We start from the raw sequence: 15,967 nt of genomic DNA, 5'->3' as shown, positions 1-15,967 counted from the left end.
CTGTGTTTTCAACAATGCTAAACCATCATCCAGACGGTTATTGTTGTTGACAGCTTTAAATCTTACGTGTGGACACAATCTCACATTCCCTTGGCAAATCCTCACTCCACAAGGGGGGAATCTTTCTAGATCTCATCATTTCTACATTCAACCTTCACTGTCTCTGCGCTCAACCCGGGGTGTTTTCTGAACTTGCTGCCAAAGCACCATGTTCTTACAAAATGAAAGACATTCGTAAAAACAGATGTCATTTTCAGCAGAATGAATGTGAAAGGTTATCCAAGAGGTTAATGGACTTTCATTTCTTTCTCAAGACGTAACGTTATCAAACAAATCGCAGACAAAGGTTGCACTCAGTTATTTTTGTCATGAGCTATATTAACATTGCAAAATAACAAACTCCTTCCAAACTAAGAAAAAGGGGTAAAAATATTATCAACATTTTTGGAAAATCTCGTGGAAAATGTAACTCACCATAATCTTTCCCCTTAGAAATCTCCAGTATTCTTCCTGCTGATGTGTTTTTGCCACTGGCATCCGTACAGAGGATGAGCAGACTCCCATTGTCAGACTGAAGTCGATCCACTGCACACCTACAGTACAGAGCGCAGAGTGAATACAAGACAAACAGAAGTAAAGTCTTGACACCAACTACAAGGCAGCAAGCTGGCATAAGAACAGTCTAAATTTATGAAACTCTTTCCTAAAACAGCAGTAATAACTCAGGATATTAGGATAACTGCTATTCATTTTCTGACAGAACAAAAAAGTCTGAATCAGTTGTAGTGGCCCAATTTTCAAGGGTGATCTTTGAAGGGTGCCAGGAATCACTGTTAAGCTCTCCAGTGTGACGCTGATGAAGTTTGTCAAATGTTTCACTCACCTGCCTGGGTCATGTAATCCATGAGCAAAGATTTCAGGGGGCTGGTTGGTGCTGTTGAAGTACGGGTTGTTCCGTGGTATGGAATAAGGCGATGTACAGCAGTCCGTGTCAACATCTACCCTCAGGACGGACCCTGTGAAATCACTGCATTCAAACACACAAACAAAATACACCTTCACGATGGTGGGAGCTAGGAAAGGATTCAATCTTGGGGCACACAGTGGCACTCAATCATCATTCGTACTACAATTTGTAGACCTCTGAGCTCACCTGAGTCCATCCATCTCCTCCATATCATCAAGAGTGATCATGCCATCTCCCAGGACGATGTGCAACAGACCATCAGGACTGAAGAGAAGTTGACCGCCTAGGTGTTTCCTGTGCAGCTCTGCCACTTCCATCAGCACCCGGACAGTCCGGGTGTCCACCTGGTTCGGATTTTTCCTAAAGAAAAATCATAACACGTCAATTTAACTGGGTTTCTGTCAAAGGGTGCAAAAATGACAGTTGCTTAACAACATTAACTAATATATATCGGGGGTGTGTAGAACATTTCTTTACCTCAGAGCCTCCAGACATTCTGTTAATTCTCTTAAATATTCAAAATTGTACAAGGGTCTTGGTAAGAGGCGGCTCTTGATCAGGGAAAGCCACTGAAGAAAAGCAATGTAATGTTTTAAGCATGCTTTGCAGGACTTTATTTTATTAATAATGACACACTCTGATTGCCTCCAGTTAATTTTATTTAATAATTAACCTAAATATTGTGTTGTTAGGTAAAATGATTCTGAGGCACAGATAAGAAATGCTGACATGACATCACAAACAACATTGAATCAGTTTAAATAGTTTGTTGTCTGGAGACATTTTTGTCTAATGCATTGTCTCATTAAGGCAAAGACAGTGGGTGGAGATGAAACACAGGCTTCAAAATGTTGCACAATTTCTGGTGCAAAGTGAGGATTTGGCTTCACAGTATCAGCAACAAATATTTCATGATGTGTTATTTTGGGTAGTCCTGCAATTTTTAAAAAAGCAGCTTGCCAAAGAAAAAGAAATTACTCTCTTAAACTACCATGAAATACTTTACCTGTCATTTCTCTATTGGACCCTCAAATTAAAGACTATATGCTGCAGCCACCGAGGCTGCATGCCAAGCATATAACTAAGATTAGATCATTACGTTAAACATACAACTATGATTATGCAAATTAAAATGTAACACTTAAACACATTCGTGAGAAAAGATTGTTTTCTTAATTACAGGTCATTCTGAAGGGAGTGTGAGGTATCAACACAGCTACAGGCAAATGAACGCCCAAATTATGCTGTGTGCTCTTGAAGCTTTTATATTTACTGTGGTTGCCATGGTCTCTTGGCAAAAATGTGTCAAATCAGTGTTGCTGCATGTGAATAGCTAATAGAATAATCAATTCCTTCAGGGATTTGTGACATTTTCACAACATACAAAAGGTTTCACTTTCATCTTATTCTTGTTCTCTTATTACATTTGAAAGGCTTACAATTTTTACAAATTGCAGCGATTAAATTTTTAAGCAATCAGCAGTAAAGTGAGAGCATGTACTGAACAGCAGATTGTGGGAATTTTCACCAATCGTCATGCATTGCTACAAATTATGACTGACCACACTGTAAACCCCCTTTACTTTTCAAAGGTTAAATAAGTTGGCTATGCATGGAGAAATGAATGTCCAGGCTACATTAATCCTCAATAGTTAATATGTGAGCTTATTGTTCTATACACTGTGAGGCAGCTGAGGTTTTGGTCTTCTTTCAGGCAGTAAACGACCCATATTTGAGGTAGATTTGGCACACACTTCTCCCATTACCTCGAAACGGTGTATTCAACCACACGGAGAATGTGGTCGTGTGGTCCGATGGCCCAGCGCTCTTGGTTGGTGGTGTAGGAGACGTAGAGCTTGCCATTCTTCTTGTAATTGGGGTGGAATGCCAGGCTTAGCAGGCCCCTTTCATCTCCACCCTGCAGTCAGATGAGAAACACAAAAGATCCGGGAGTTAATTATGTCCCTGCTTGGCTTCTGCTCGGGCTGTGTGGGGTTTGGAATCACCCCCCTCGGTCATCTTCATCATCACCAAGACCACTACATGTGAGCCCTACACACCCATCACCCCCCACCTCCTTTAATTCCTCAACCTCTCTAATCCCCCTTTTTTATTTATCCATCACATTCCCTTTCACACCCCTGCTATTCTCCCATTCTCTCTTTTTCTACCCTCGCCTGTTTCACTTCACACCTTCACCAGCCTCCTTGAATATACCATTACTAACCATTATAAAGCATTTGACTCTGGGTAGAGCTGCACCTCCTCTACAACCCCCCGCCTTCGCCCAGGCTTCACCGCAGCCTGGTTATGTGCGCTTGTCCACAGGGTCGGGGGGCCCCTGTGACGCCCAGGCCCTCCCGGTGGCCTCCATTGTGCAGTGATTTGTGTGTGTAATCTTTGGGGGATATCCGTGAATGCTACGCTGAGTGGCTGAAAGAATTTATTAGCTCACTCACAGTTCATAGAGAGCACAAAAGTGCAGAGTGCTTCAGTCCGTGCTTTTTGCTCCCCATCCCCTCACTTCTTCCTGGTTTATACAAAATCCATGCAAAATTCAAGGATTGGAGGGGTGGGGGTGGAGGGGGGACAGAGAGCTGCCAACTCCCACTGTCTTGGCAACATGTTTAGAAAACATCTAAATTGCTTGTGTAATATGTAAACCTTTGTCTCACCCCGGAGGCAGCTACATCAGTTGTCACTTCCCTGGTGGTCCTCCCATCATAGTTAGCTGTAATAATCAGCTACAGCATTTCATTCCCTAGGCAAGACAAGCCAGGTCGGCCCATTTTTTTATGTTGTACTCTCCCTCACTATTTCTTCTTGACAAAAGAATGAACAGAATGCTAGGCTTAGGTGTGAAGAATGTTTACAAAGTGGTCCCTGTGTGAGTGTATCCCTCTAAAACAGCTTGATTCTGTTTTTTTTCACTGAGAAATTTTCAAAAAAAGCAAGCGTGAGCATAATGCAGACAAATTATCTCAACTCATAGCAAACAAACAAGTATCATGTCTACAGTTAATGCAGCTGTCTCATCCTTACAACATTCCCTCTCAAAATAGTCAAAAGAAGGAATTCTGGAGAAATATCTATCTTGGTTTGAACACAAGTGGCAAGCTAAGGATAGGTGTAGTCTATGTCACAAGCCAAGGAACACACGTAATAAATCGGTGTACTGGATCTCATAGTTCTGTTTGGACTGCGTTAGACTCGGCCCAGTCAAACGCAGCAGTGACACGGGCCACATGCGAATGCAAAGAGATGACTCTTTGCAAAGGAATGTACTTGAAGTACCGATGAGCAACAACAGAGACCCGCATGATAAGCCACAGGGGTTCTATCAATCAGAATATGAAGTGAAATGTTGTGAAAGTTGACAAATAAATCTCCACCCCAAAAGGCAGAGTTCCTCCGCAGCAAATTTACGAGTACTACTAAATGTCAGATCATTGAAGTCAAATAAAAAAGGAGTTATGTGCAGCTGGATGTTAGTCGGAGCAGAGGTGACTGCACTCCACCAAAGAATGTCAAAAGGTTTCATCTTGGGAAGTGAAATTCCCAACTTCATCTTGAAATGCTGGATCCATATGTTAGATTTGGGGATGCAGTGACCCACATCCCCAAAATAAACTCACTATAGGGATTGGGTCAAAGACCACAATTCCAAAGAGGCCTACATCCGGAGCCAAAGGGGGACCACCAAGATACACAGTGGTTAAATGGGCTGAAATATTAGCTTCCTTGCTAATGAGTAGCTCCTTCAGCAGCAGGCTGAACAGCAGAGCTGGCACCAGAGCCACAAGAAACAAACACTAAATTAGAGAACCTTCTAATGTGGAGCCAATCTAAGGAGATAGCTTGATTAAAGGAAGACAAAGTGTCAACCTGTAGATCCTGAGCATTGATCATGGCGAAACTGCTGCCAGAGCTGCAGTGGGTAAGATATTCTTGGCACAGCTCAAAAACTAATATACTGTGCAAACAAGCTCATTTAGAGAATGTACAAACTGCAGGTTTCACATATTGACAGCTGCAAAGTGGATTTTCAGGGGGGCTGGCTCCTACATTGTGGGTTTAAAAGCTATAGTTAGATTTAGGAGTTTTGCTCTGCCTTATTTCATGGCAGATTTAATCAACTTCTACAGTACCAAGTGCAGTTACGCTGTGTATTTTTCACCTAGGGTATATGAATATGGATGAAGGACAATTTTTGGGTAAAAAGCAAAATAGATTCTCTGTTTTACTGTAAACACTTAAAATTCATATTAGCATTAGGCAGTGTGTATTTTTTCAGTCCTTAATATCTATCTAATATTTCACTGGGGTATTAAGTTTATGACAGTTTGTGGAGCAGCAAGTTCAATACCTTTTACAGGTTCTCATAGCTTTTTTAGTCAACTGAACTTACAAAGTTTCTTGAAAGGAAACATTCTTTAACCTATTTTTCCTTCTTCGACAGAAAAATACAACCATACACCTTCTGAGTTCAAGTTCTTCTTTTTCTCTCCCAAATAAGACCTTGTAAACTCATCATAAACACACTTCATTCAAACTCAACGGACCAAAACTGTCTTGATTAGTCTTTCCATTGTTTTAACAATTACTAACTCTGTTTTGGCCACAATAAACCCTTAATTCAAGAGTCAGGGGTGAAAATGTTGCTGTTTTCTCTTTCCGTCGTTCTCTGCTGTTGGTGCCCAGCTTTATCCTGTAACATTATCCCCACCACATGCAGTCGCCATCTTTTTTAACTCAGCTGACTGTTCCACCGGTAAAGACTGATCTCTGGTGGTACGTGCAGTGCACTACAATTCACCACTTCAGTACAGCATCTCCGTATACGTTTGACAGAAGAAGGAGCCTCTGTATTTTTGATGGTATTGAAGATCTTACCTTTAAGATGTCTAAAAACTCTGATATACCGTAATGCCATGATACCGCTCAAGCCTAATTCATATTAGTAACTTACCTTTATAATTTCTTAATAACAGATTTTAATGTTGCCAATCATAATGCCTACCATATACAAATCTCAAACTATACAAATGACTCTGCTGTGTCGACTTAAAACACATTCCCTCCATTTTCCCTTTTTATGACTGCCATCATTCTTCCACAGCCAGGCAGGGGGTTCTGATTGAATCTCTCATGAGGTATTATCTCTTCATTTTTCACAAACACCTGCCTCTGCATTCCTCTTTTCCCTCCAATTCTGCTCTCTGGGGCTCCGGCTTTGGCAATGTCAAAGTGTTGGCGTCACTCCACAGAAAGCTGGGAAAGTGAGGTGCAGGGATGAGGAGCGGTTGTTATCTCACATCTCACAGTGCATTACATGGAATGCCGGTCTTGTCTGAGTGACACACATTATGCTACCATTTCCAATTCTGCAGGGGCAGCTGTCTTTGAGTCCTATTGACACACATGTTGGCTCATGCATTGTTCCCTGAACCTTTTGATCCTTCCTTGCTGGCTCGTGGGCATTCCTCCACCGAAAGACATTCCACAAGAGTTGATTGGAGCAAAACAATGTCTACGCCCTTCACTCAAAGACTACCTGAAGCATCTACACTCGCACCTCCCTCACAAACACAGACAATACACACACCTCCTGTGTTGTATTCTCTGCTTTTTTTCTTGTGGAATGAGAATCAAATCTCCACCTCAACTCCTCCACCTGTTGCTATATAAATCCCATGAAGTTAACAGTAATCCCATGACACATTAATCCTCCCACCAACAAAGAATAAAATAATCCATCCTCTGCGCCATAAAGTTCGCAGAAGAGACGATTTTTTGCCTAAATGCTATATTTGTTAACACTTAATCTGTCACTAGCAGGCATCCAGCTGTTTGAGGATAATTGTGAGATCAGTATGAGTTATAGTGAAGATGATGCCACTTATTTTAGTCCGTATGAGAGCAGCCCGGAGCCTCTGATGGCCGCAGAGAATGCGGAGCAGCTGTCAGCAAAGCAGGGACAGAAAGAATAACATGCTGTGACTTATTTGTTTCAACAGTGAAATATTTTATAGCCGGCCCCCTTGCCCCTGCTACACAGGCTAATACATGTCAGGGGACTGTCAGCTTTGGGTTGCTGCTCACAGATGTCTACATTTATAAAACTCTGTGTCACTATCACACGTGCTACTTTCGAGTGTGAGATGCTGTCTTTGTTTGAACAGAGGCTAAAGCTTAGCATTAAAGTCTAAAAATACCACTAGACACTACAGAATTACGGAAAGATTTACATATATACATGGATATCAAAGAGCTTTAACTACTGCGCCGCAAAAGCTTCTCTGCAAAGCTTTATGTAACTCTCATGCGCACTAATCACTGCTAACCAATTAAACATGTTCAACTAGGAAGATGGAGTCGTACACCAATTGAGCCACACCTGTGCTTACGTGGCATGTATAGAATGAACATGGTGCTATTGTGTCATCACATACTCAAGACTTTAATTAAGTCCTATTACCTTAATAGACTATTTACACAGAGGCAGACAAGAAAATCTAAAAACTTGTAGCAAACTTCCCTGAAAATGGTTTTAAATAACTTTATTTAGTATAGTATTGTAGAAAAATGGAGTGAAAATGGTAAAAGACTGGTTTAAACATATTTTATGACCTTTGGAAAGACTCAATGAAAAATGATCACAAGGCAGTTAAAGATGCAGGTGCATCATTCTTTTCTAACTTCTAACTAACCGCAGGATTTTATTTAAAGAAACTGAATCAGTCACCACCCCCTTCCCCCACACCATTTTACTGATGCCTCTCCATAAATGTGTTAAAGGTTTTTTAAAGTTTGTTAATAGCAGAGTCATGGATATAAGGCTGTAGAAACATGGCAATGCAGCATGGTGATCTCTGTAGCGGGACCCACTCCCTATGTAGATGTATACGGCCAATTCTAAGGTAAGGAATTACATTAAATTTCCACTAATATATCTCCCTAAATCCTTTACACTGGACATTTAATTCTGGATTACCTGTATTTATATTAAACTAAAAATATCCGGTTTCGATCAGGACTTTAGTAAAAACGGTCAAAATCAGAAACATGCACCAATTATAAAGCACATCCTGAAGCATAGCTCTGTCCAATCAGGAAAATCGTCCGCAATTCACCATCACGTTAGAGGTGTGTGAATGTGAGCTAGTTGTGGAGATGATGACATGGGTAATGTGTGTGTGAATGTGTGTGTATGTGTGTGTGGTGGGTGGGTGATGGGGGGGTGGGGGGGGTATAGAGATTGAATTTCAGGAGAACACCCACAGCGTAGCTAGGAGCCCACACCACCACAGCACAGCATTGTTTCTGTGCAGTTCATCTTAATTGGCACCGGGGGGATCCATGGAAGGAGGGGGATAGAGGAGTAGAAGGAAACACAGAACATTACAATCAAAGCATGTGCACAGAGCTGATGATAAACCCGTTATCTACCCTGTCTCCTGGGGGCCTAGGTTCCTCTCTCTGTATAAAGGCAGCTCCATCCTGTTGATGCTGCCAGTAAACACCTTAGCCCTCCCCTGGTTCTGTTCACCCCGTGTGGCTGGGAGCCCGTTCCGGCAGCCAACATCACAGAATAGGACTCCTGGGGCCTGCGGGGGATCGAGCCACGTCTAATTGTCATAATGATCACTTTATCCACAACCAGTTTGGACTGAAGGATGATAAGAGAGCACAGCAGAGCGGTGAGAGCATCCCGCAGGGGGCAGTTACATATTCAATTGCTGTGCTCCGTTTGACTCCTTGTAAGCAAATGGTCTTGTCAGTGGAGGAGCAGGAGGCATGCGTGATAGATAAACTTCCTGTCTGGGAGTGTGCCCCACAAAAATCCCAGCCAACCCATCTCGTGCCATCTCAACAATTTCCGAACAATTCTCAAATTCAAAATCTGAGATGCAGCAAGGATTATGGATTGAAAATAAATATCAAGACATTACCCTAAAGATTATACTGTCTCTGTAATTGAGAGTGAATTCACAGAGCAAAAGTAGGTCTAAGTTGTGTAATATTTACAATGCCATGATGCCACGAAGGCGACATTTCAAAAACTAGCACCACACCAAAACACAAAAATCTTCATCAGGCTCAGAAGATATAAACATGAAAAGATAGTTCATGTGCGCCTTTATTTCTTTTTTACAGCCTTGCACATGTTTATTTTTTCTCAGAGAGGTTGCAAAGCCAAACAGAATTCGGACTTTCATTATGGTATGGGGTCAAGCAGACAGGAAGAGAAAGCAAAAAGTTGAAAATGTGTTGAAGTGAATAAACAGTGTAGTCAAGGTTACAATTTTAACCTGAGATGTTTAACTGTCTTTCTAGTCATCGTGTATTGTACTGAGTTCGTCATTATGTTAAGTATTGGGTAACCATGTGGGATATTATAACCCTTACAGGGACAATATGGGAGAGATTAAGAAAGCCATTAACCCATCCTGTGAGAATTAGCAGAAAATTAGTAGTGAGCACAATGTGTGCTGTATGTACAGTTAATTAGCAGATAATAGCGTGATGATTAGCCACGATTACATTTGATGAATGACTGCTTGTTTGGTGTAATTATATAATTGAATACTAATAGTGAGCAGGCACCACTTTCAAGGGATTTGTCTTGGCTGGAGATGTTCCTCACACGTTTACATAGGTGCAAACAGTTGTAAAGAATTGTGTTAAGGCTCTAGCACATTACTTCTTTGCGCTAGCAACGTAGCAAACAATATTTCAGAATTCATCAGTTCCTTTCCTATTTCCTGCTCAAATTACATCCATATTGTCATATTACCTCTGGAATTCCTCCAGAACTGTTGACACTGTGAAGACAGGCTCATTCCTACCTTCAGGCCGTTCTGCACCAGCTTGTGGATGTCCAGGAAGGGCTCCTTGATTAGCTCGAGGTCATGGTTGAGTATCCTGACAATTCCCTCCCTCTCCAGGACAAAGAGCCGCTGGGATCCATCCCCACAGTGCACCACGGCCACCGGCTGTCTTAGACCACTCAACACCTCCTGGGCACAGTAGCAGTTGTGTTTGTGTTTCCTGGGTAACAAAGAAGACAAAAGGTCAAAGACCAATGGTGGCAGGGAATAATCCAGTTATAAGGCCAAAAGAGCACAATAGAATCTGAAGTGGTAGTGTTAAGAAGGAAGCATCATATTATCAGCAATAATACACAAAAACAGTTTAAGCTAAAATAATTTGTATGACAATGACAACACTAGCAGGTGTGCTCTTTCACTCTAATGTTTTGGTTTTGATGTGGGGTGTTGTATTTTGCTAAGACTCAGTGAGGTTTTTCTCACCTTTGCTAGTTTGCCTATGTGCTAACTTGCCATTTGCCAAGGTGGGAAATTTCATAACCAGCAGACACATTTAAAAACATGGCAAAAAATCCAGTTTATTATTGTGTCTATTGTAAGACAACTAAAACTTTTTCTCACAATATCACTGAACTGCCTTATCACCACCTGTTCCTACCAATCCTCTTCCTTTGTCTTTCCATTTTAATAGAGAACCCCAGTAATGGGTCCCTAACCCCAGAAATCGCATTTTAGCACCTCCAGGTCCCTGGAATCAATGGGTTGTTTGCATGGGATTTTGATTAGAGGCCTTTAATAAGGTCCGTGGTTAACACTAGCTCAAGAGACTTTCTTTTTTGTTTTATGGCATAAAATTGGTCAGTAAATACCCCACTTGCAAAGTTTGAAGCTTTTATGTGTCGTAAAAAAGATGGTTGCTAACAAGAGGCAAAATGACACTACACCTTTATCAAGCCAAACCGCACGAACACAGCTTTACAGCCATGTAGTCGTGACAACGCAATAGTGTAGTTCATTATAGCTTAACAATACCTTTTTACTTCTTGCGATTGCATTTAGGCTTCAAAAATGGAGTTCATTTGTGAAGATTATCTTGCTGAACAAAACTTGAATAAATATGAAATATAAATAAGTAAATATTATAAAGTTTGTTTGCCAAAGACCTTATTTTCTGCAATGATCAAAAATCCAATGGAAAAATTCCTTAGGCTTTTTGACCAGGGCGACATTAGCTTCCAGGTTGGCCGACAGGAAAATGTCATCGCTGGAGCACTTTATACAAAAACACCAGCTTACAAGGGCATCAGCTGTGTGTCATCGCTGTCTTTTAAATGGGTCTAGCAAAGATAGTACAAGGAGTTCAAACTAAGTCTCTCATGTCCACCATCCACTGAGTAGGGCCAGGGCACACAGACAGAGCCAAGAACCCTTGCAGCTTTCCCACCTGCAAGCCTGACCACGTCGGTGGTGAGAGCACAGACTTTAAAGGGGATAAGAGAAACTGGTGTGACTCACTACAACTAATACCAGTCCATAACCACCTAACACACCTGCTGATAATGTATAATGGTGGATTCTCTCTTGTTTCCTGTTTTCTATGTGCTTGGACGAGCAACTTACCAACAGCCATGAAATAACAAAAACTGAGCACTTGAACTCCATGGCTTAAAGAAGTGTTTCACCAAAATAAAGAAGGCCATCACATGAAACTAGGCAGTCTACGCAGTAGAAAGACATGAATACTTTTGAGACTGGTGCTACATGAGAAAAGGGGTGCTTTTGCTTAAGAGGTAGAAAACCTACAACAGAATGCTATATGCTTGACGTAATGTGTACTGGTCCATGTGAAACAATGGGGATGAGCAGGATCTTGTATTACAGTTAAAAGGTAAGTTAAAACATGTTTCTAAAAACATTTGAGGTGAAAAATATGCATCTCAGTAACAGAATCTTAGTTTATATTTGAACAGCGCTGCTTAGTTTAAAAGTTTGATCTCCGTTTTTTTGAGCTCTGTGTTGGAAGTAGTGTGGCGCCCACTTCCTGTTGATAAACTCTCGCCATTATGGCAAAACGGGGCATTAAAATACGTTTCTAAAAACATTTTAGGCGAAACAAAGGCAGTGCAGTAATTAATCTTGATTTATATTCGATCATCACTGCCTAGTTTTACTGTTTGATCAGATTTTGGTCCAAGTTTGAGAGACAGAGAGAGGGGTGGATGTATCTCTTGACCAACTGTATACTCTTTGAGTATGTGGTGGCAGCAGTGGGGTTGGTGGGCAATACAAAAATGTGGAAGTACAGCCTGTAGTTTGAGCAACAGCCTCAAGAGCCAGCAAAACTCAAGTTTTGCAAGGGGGAAAGGAAGGATATCTGGGCACTGCTGAGATGGAGGAAAGTTTACCACAGTTCATCTACACATACTACCTACATTGTTTTCATACAAATCTGGTTGAAAAACTGTGAATTACCCCTTTATCTTCTAAAAACAAAGGCCATGATGTTAGTCCATAAGTGTGACTTAATTTTGGCTCTTTCTCCCAGACTCTAACATAACAAAGTCCTGCTCATTTACCTGAGTAGACCTCTCAGACGACAAGGTGCAGAAGCGCCAAATGAGCTCCTGTCTGTCTAAATTTTGGAGGCTATTTGACTCAGTGTTACTTGCTGTTATTCAGGTGCACATGCTGCTTGGCCTTCTTGCCTCAGGGAAAACAGAGATGAAAGGCATCCCCCCATGGACAAAAGGGCAAAGCCCTCTGTGATGTACAGACCTTTGCAGTGAGGGAGGCAACCAGAATGACGCACGATAAGCATTTTCATTATGTGAGCAAAGCTGAGCAAATGCAGTCTGGACAAACTTTAGGATTAGAGAAGAGATGGCATCGCATTTCTGTCTGAGAGTATGGACCATGTCAAAATGGACTAGTGAACTCAGAACATGTGACTGCGGCTACACCTCTTTCTATAAAAACATAAAAATCACGACTGAATGTCATTAATACGAACTCAGAAGCACTAATGAAGCCTGTAAAGTTCACTTGGCCCAACATGTTTGAGAACTACCCAAAGCTCATTCAAGATAATAATATATACATCTTCCGTAGTGTAACTAAATCCTCAAACGGAATAAATGTTGGGCTACAAACCTGCTGATATCTTCTATTTTCTCATCTCCCAAGTAGTTGGAATCTTGCCCTTGTGGTTGCTTTCGTTGAAAATCTGGAAAGCACATACTGCCATCTCTCCTCCCATAGTATTGGCAGAACTCGTCCACATCGGCCTGGAACAGCTCTAGCAAACACAATAGATACAGACATAGATAGAGAGTCTTACACTTAATGTAGATACTGCATGGTTAAATGACCTGGGTTCATGTAGACACCTTAACCAAGAAAATCCAATGAATATTCTTCTAACATTATCTTAATGGTATACTAGCTGTGTGTGCACGTGACGTCTGTAGTGTACATGGCTGAACAATGCATGCATGAGTATGTGCAAGGGAGGACAAAAGAATAGCAGAGAGAGACAGAGGAAGAGAGAAAGGATGGCATGTTCTTGTGTGTTGGGGGGCAGTTGGAGTTATGCTTGATGAGCCAAACTTAGACTGGCCTGAAATGAACAAGTGAAGAGAAAGTGGGCCAAACCAAATGGATCACAGATTAGACAGGGCTCTGCTGTGAACTACACTTCCTTGAGACAGCAAAAAGACTGCATTTTCAATTTAAGTTTATGCAGTCATTAATGAAATTTATTAAACTATATTTTTGTACTAGTTCTAATGGATTCAGAGTTTATCCAGCAACATAGTTATGCTTTGCTTGTTTACTTTATTTTCATTTTTAACCAGAAGACACATTTAAATGCATAGCAATAACCCAGTTTATCATCATGTTTAATTCCTACAAAGCATCTCTCAAGTGTAACAACTCATGTGTTGATTGAAGGCTTTCTGTTGTATACCTCTCTCGACAGCCATCTGAAGGCAGCAGGTATTCAGTGATTTCCATGTGAAGTCTCTAATCTGAGTGACAAAGCACCCAACTTTCAAGGAATTAAGTCATATTCCCCTCATCCAGCCGGTGTAGGGACTCTCTTACACAGCCTGAACAGACCCTGACACAAACCCAAACTATCAACAAAAACAAAACTACATCACGCATCAGAAAATAGAACCAAATTGAAAACACTGAAACTGAAAGACTGAAAAACTCCCACATTAACTTAAAGAGACGAGAAAATGTGAAATGATGGTAGCAAAATGTGTTGTCATATCGTCTCATAACAGTTTACTTTATAAGGCTATTGGTAGGACATTAAATTAGCAAATTCTCGCTGTACACACAAGCATGTCAAAATTAGTATGTCAAAAGGTCACTTAGGTGTAGTTACTCAACTGTAGTTACTCAACTGTAGTAACAGCGATGATAGTTTTCCCTGTGAAAAACTGTTTTTTCAATTGATTGGAAGAAAATAGATTTCACTATTCCTACAATTCTTAGGCATCCCTAAATGTTCTTTAATGGATAAACCCGACCACTTTCCTTTAAACAAGACTGACTGTTTTGTATTACTGTGCAACACATGGGCACAGCATGCAAAATGAAATAGTCAACCTGTTAAATATGGCATGAAATTCCGAATAAACAAAAAATGTTTTCAGGGTGAGAGATATTTTTTGCTTGCTTGCCAAACAAAGACGTGGTATTCCCAAATGTTTACGGAGTTGTATTTCGGCAACTTTCATTCAACACTAAATGTTTTTTTGGGAGGGAGTTTTTCCTTATCTGAACTGGGGGTATCTGCTGCACAGATTGTGAAGCCCCTTGAGGCCAATTTGGGATTAGTGATATTTGGCTTTTTTAATAAAATTGACTTGACTTTATTTATTGATTGTATTCTGATAGTTGAACATGTGAATTCAAGGTAAAACTGCCATCGCATCATTCCCTTTGGCCTGCTGGTTTACCTAAAATGTTTCATTGCCAGAGTAAAAAGTGATCTGCATTAACAAGCACTTACACACAGCTACGCCTGCAACCTGTGTAGTCACCTCACTATTGCCGACAAAAAGTAAAGTGTGCAGCCGGTCTCAGAGGCCCTTAGTGACCTAAAAACAATCTTGCCAATAATGTTTCCTTTAGTCAATCCCTCAGAGGACAGAGGAGAGCAAATACACCAGTGATAAAAACACAAACAGGACTCTCCCTGTCCCTCCTTTCATCCCCCGTCTCCTGCCACACACCGACCGCAAGCGCTGACCGCACCAAATACTGGAGGTGATAGGATATCCCCTCAAACATCTAAACACAACATGAAGATCAAACACACACAGAAACACACACACACAGACAGAGCTCTGGCTATACCACCCACTCACTTGTGTCTGCAGTTATCTTAACCATGCTGGTTGGAGACCTCGGGTGCAGAGTGGGGGGGTGAGTGAAGAGGGGAAGAAGATATAAGAGAAGAGGAGTATGGGAAAGGTAGGAGGCCTCCCAGCAGAAGTGAGAGTCAAGGCAGTAAATGTCTTTATGGAGAAATGGGGGCTAAGTACATGGCCTAATCAAGGGCCGGTAGGAAGTTTCATGGGAGCAGGATGACAGTTATGGATGCAGTAAAGGCTACTGTTTCATTTTAATACCTTTAGCCTTCGATATTGAATTAGCAAAAGTTAAGGACAAATGATATTGTCTGTTCATGTTTTATATTCATTGTTACTTCCACACTTAAGATTCAGAGCCACAATTTAGAACTATTAACTATTTAAAAATATTACGGTTTGTGCAAAGGATCACTATGTGAGAGATATTTCTCTATGCAATAGGATTCAATATAATTAATCTATTTGTGTTAAATGGGTTTTTAATTATATTGTATTTATGTATGTAGTATGCACAGAAAAAGAGCATTAACCAAGTAAAAGAGTAGAGGAAGAACATGCAAAAGAAAAAAAAGACAGGAGAGAACGCGGGAGAGAGGGGGAGAAAGAGAGAGAGAGACAGAACTCTGTCCATATTCCCGGCTCCCCAGCGCTAAAGTTATACTTCCATCTGGTTATCTTCCAAGGCAACCTGGGTGGCCCACCCAAAGTACTTGACATCTTGATGCACTTCAGCAGTTTTACATACACACAACCTTTGTAGAAAAATAAATGTGTCATTC

At 41.1% G+C, this 15,967-nt stretch overlaps 1 protein-coding gene across 1 annotated transcript in view; it reads right to left on the bottom strand.

Annotated features, from left to right (window-relative positions):
* LOC121942278 (hedgehog interacting protein) overlaps positions 1 to 15,967 on the bottom strand; it is a 39,312-nt gene that overhangs the window by 15,724 nt on the left and 7,621 nt on the right. The window contains exons 3-8 of the mRNA XM_042485444.1: positions 12,949 to 13,093; positions 9,817 to 10,018; positions 2,734 to 2,885; positions 1,154 to 1,327; positions 884 to 1,027; positions 475 to 593 (exon numbers count right to left, since the gene is read on the bottom strand). Coding sequence (XP_042341378.1) covers positions 475 to 593; positions 884 to 1,027; positions 1,154 to 1,327; positions 2,734 to 2,885; positions 9,817 to 10,018; positions 12,949 to 13,093 — 936 coding nt within the window. The remainder of the gene's footprint in view (positions 1 to 474; positions 594 to 883; positions 1,028 to 1,153; positions 1,328 to 2,733; positions 2,886 to 9,816; positions 10,019 to 12,948; positions 13,094 to 15,967) is intronic.

This window comes from Plectropomus leopardus, chromosome 4, assembly GCF_008729295.1.
Source record: "Plectropomus leopardus isolate mb chromosome 4, YSFRI_Pleo_2.0, whole genome shotgun sequence".
Lineage (NCBI taxonomy): Eukaryota > Metazoa > Chordata > Actinopteri > Perciformes > Serranidae > Plectropomus > Plectropomus leopardus.
The sequence above is the reverse complement of the archived record's forward strand: the minus strand, read 5'-3'. Positions and strand labels throughout refer to the sequence as shown.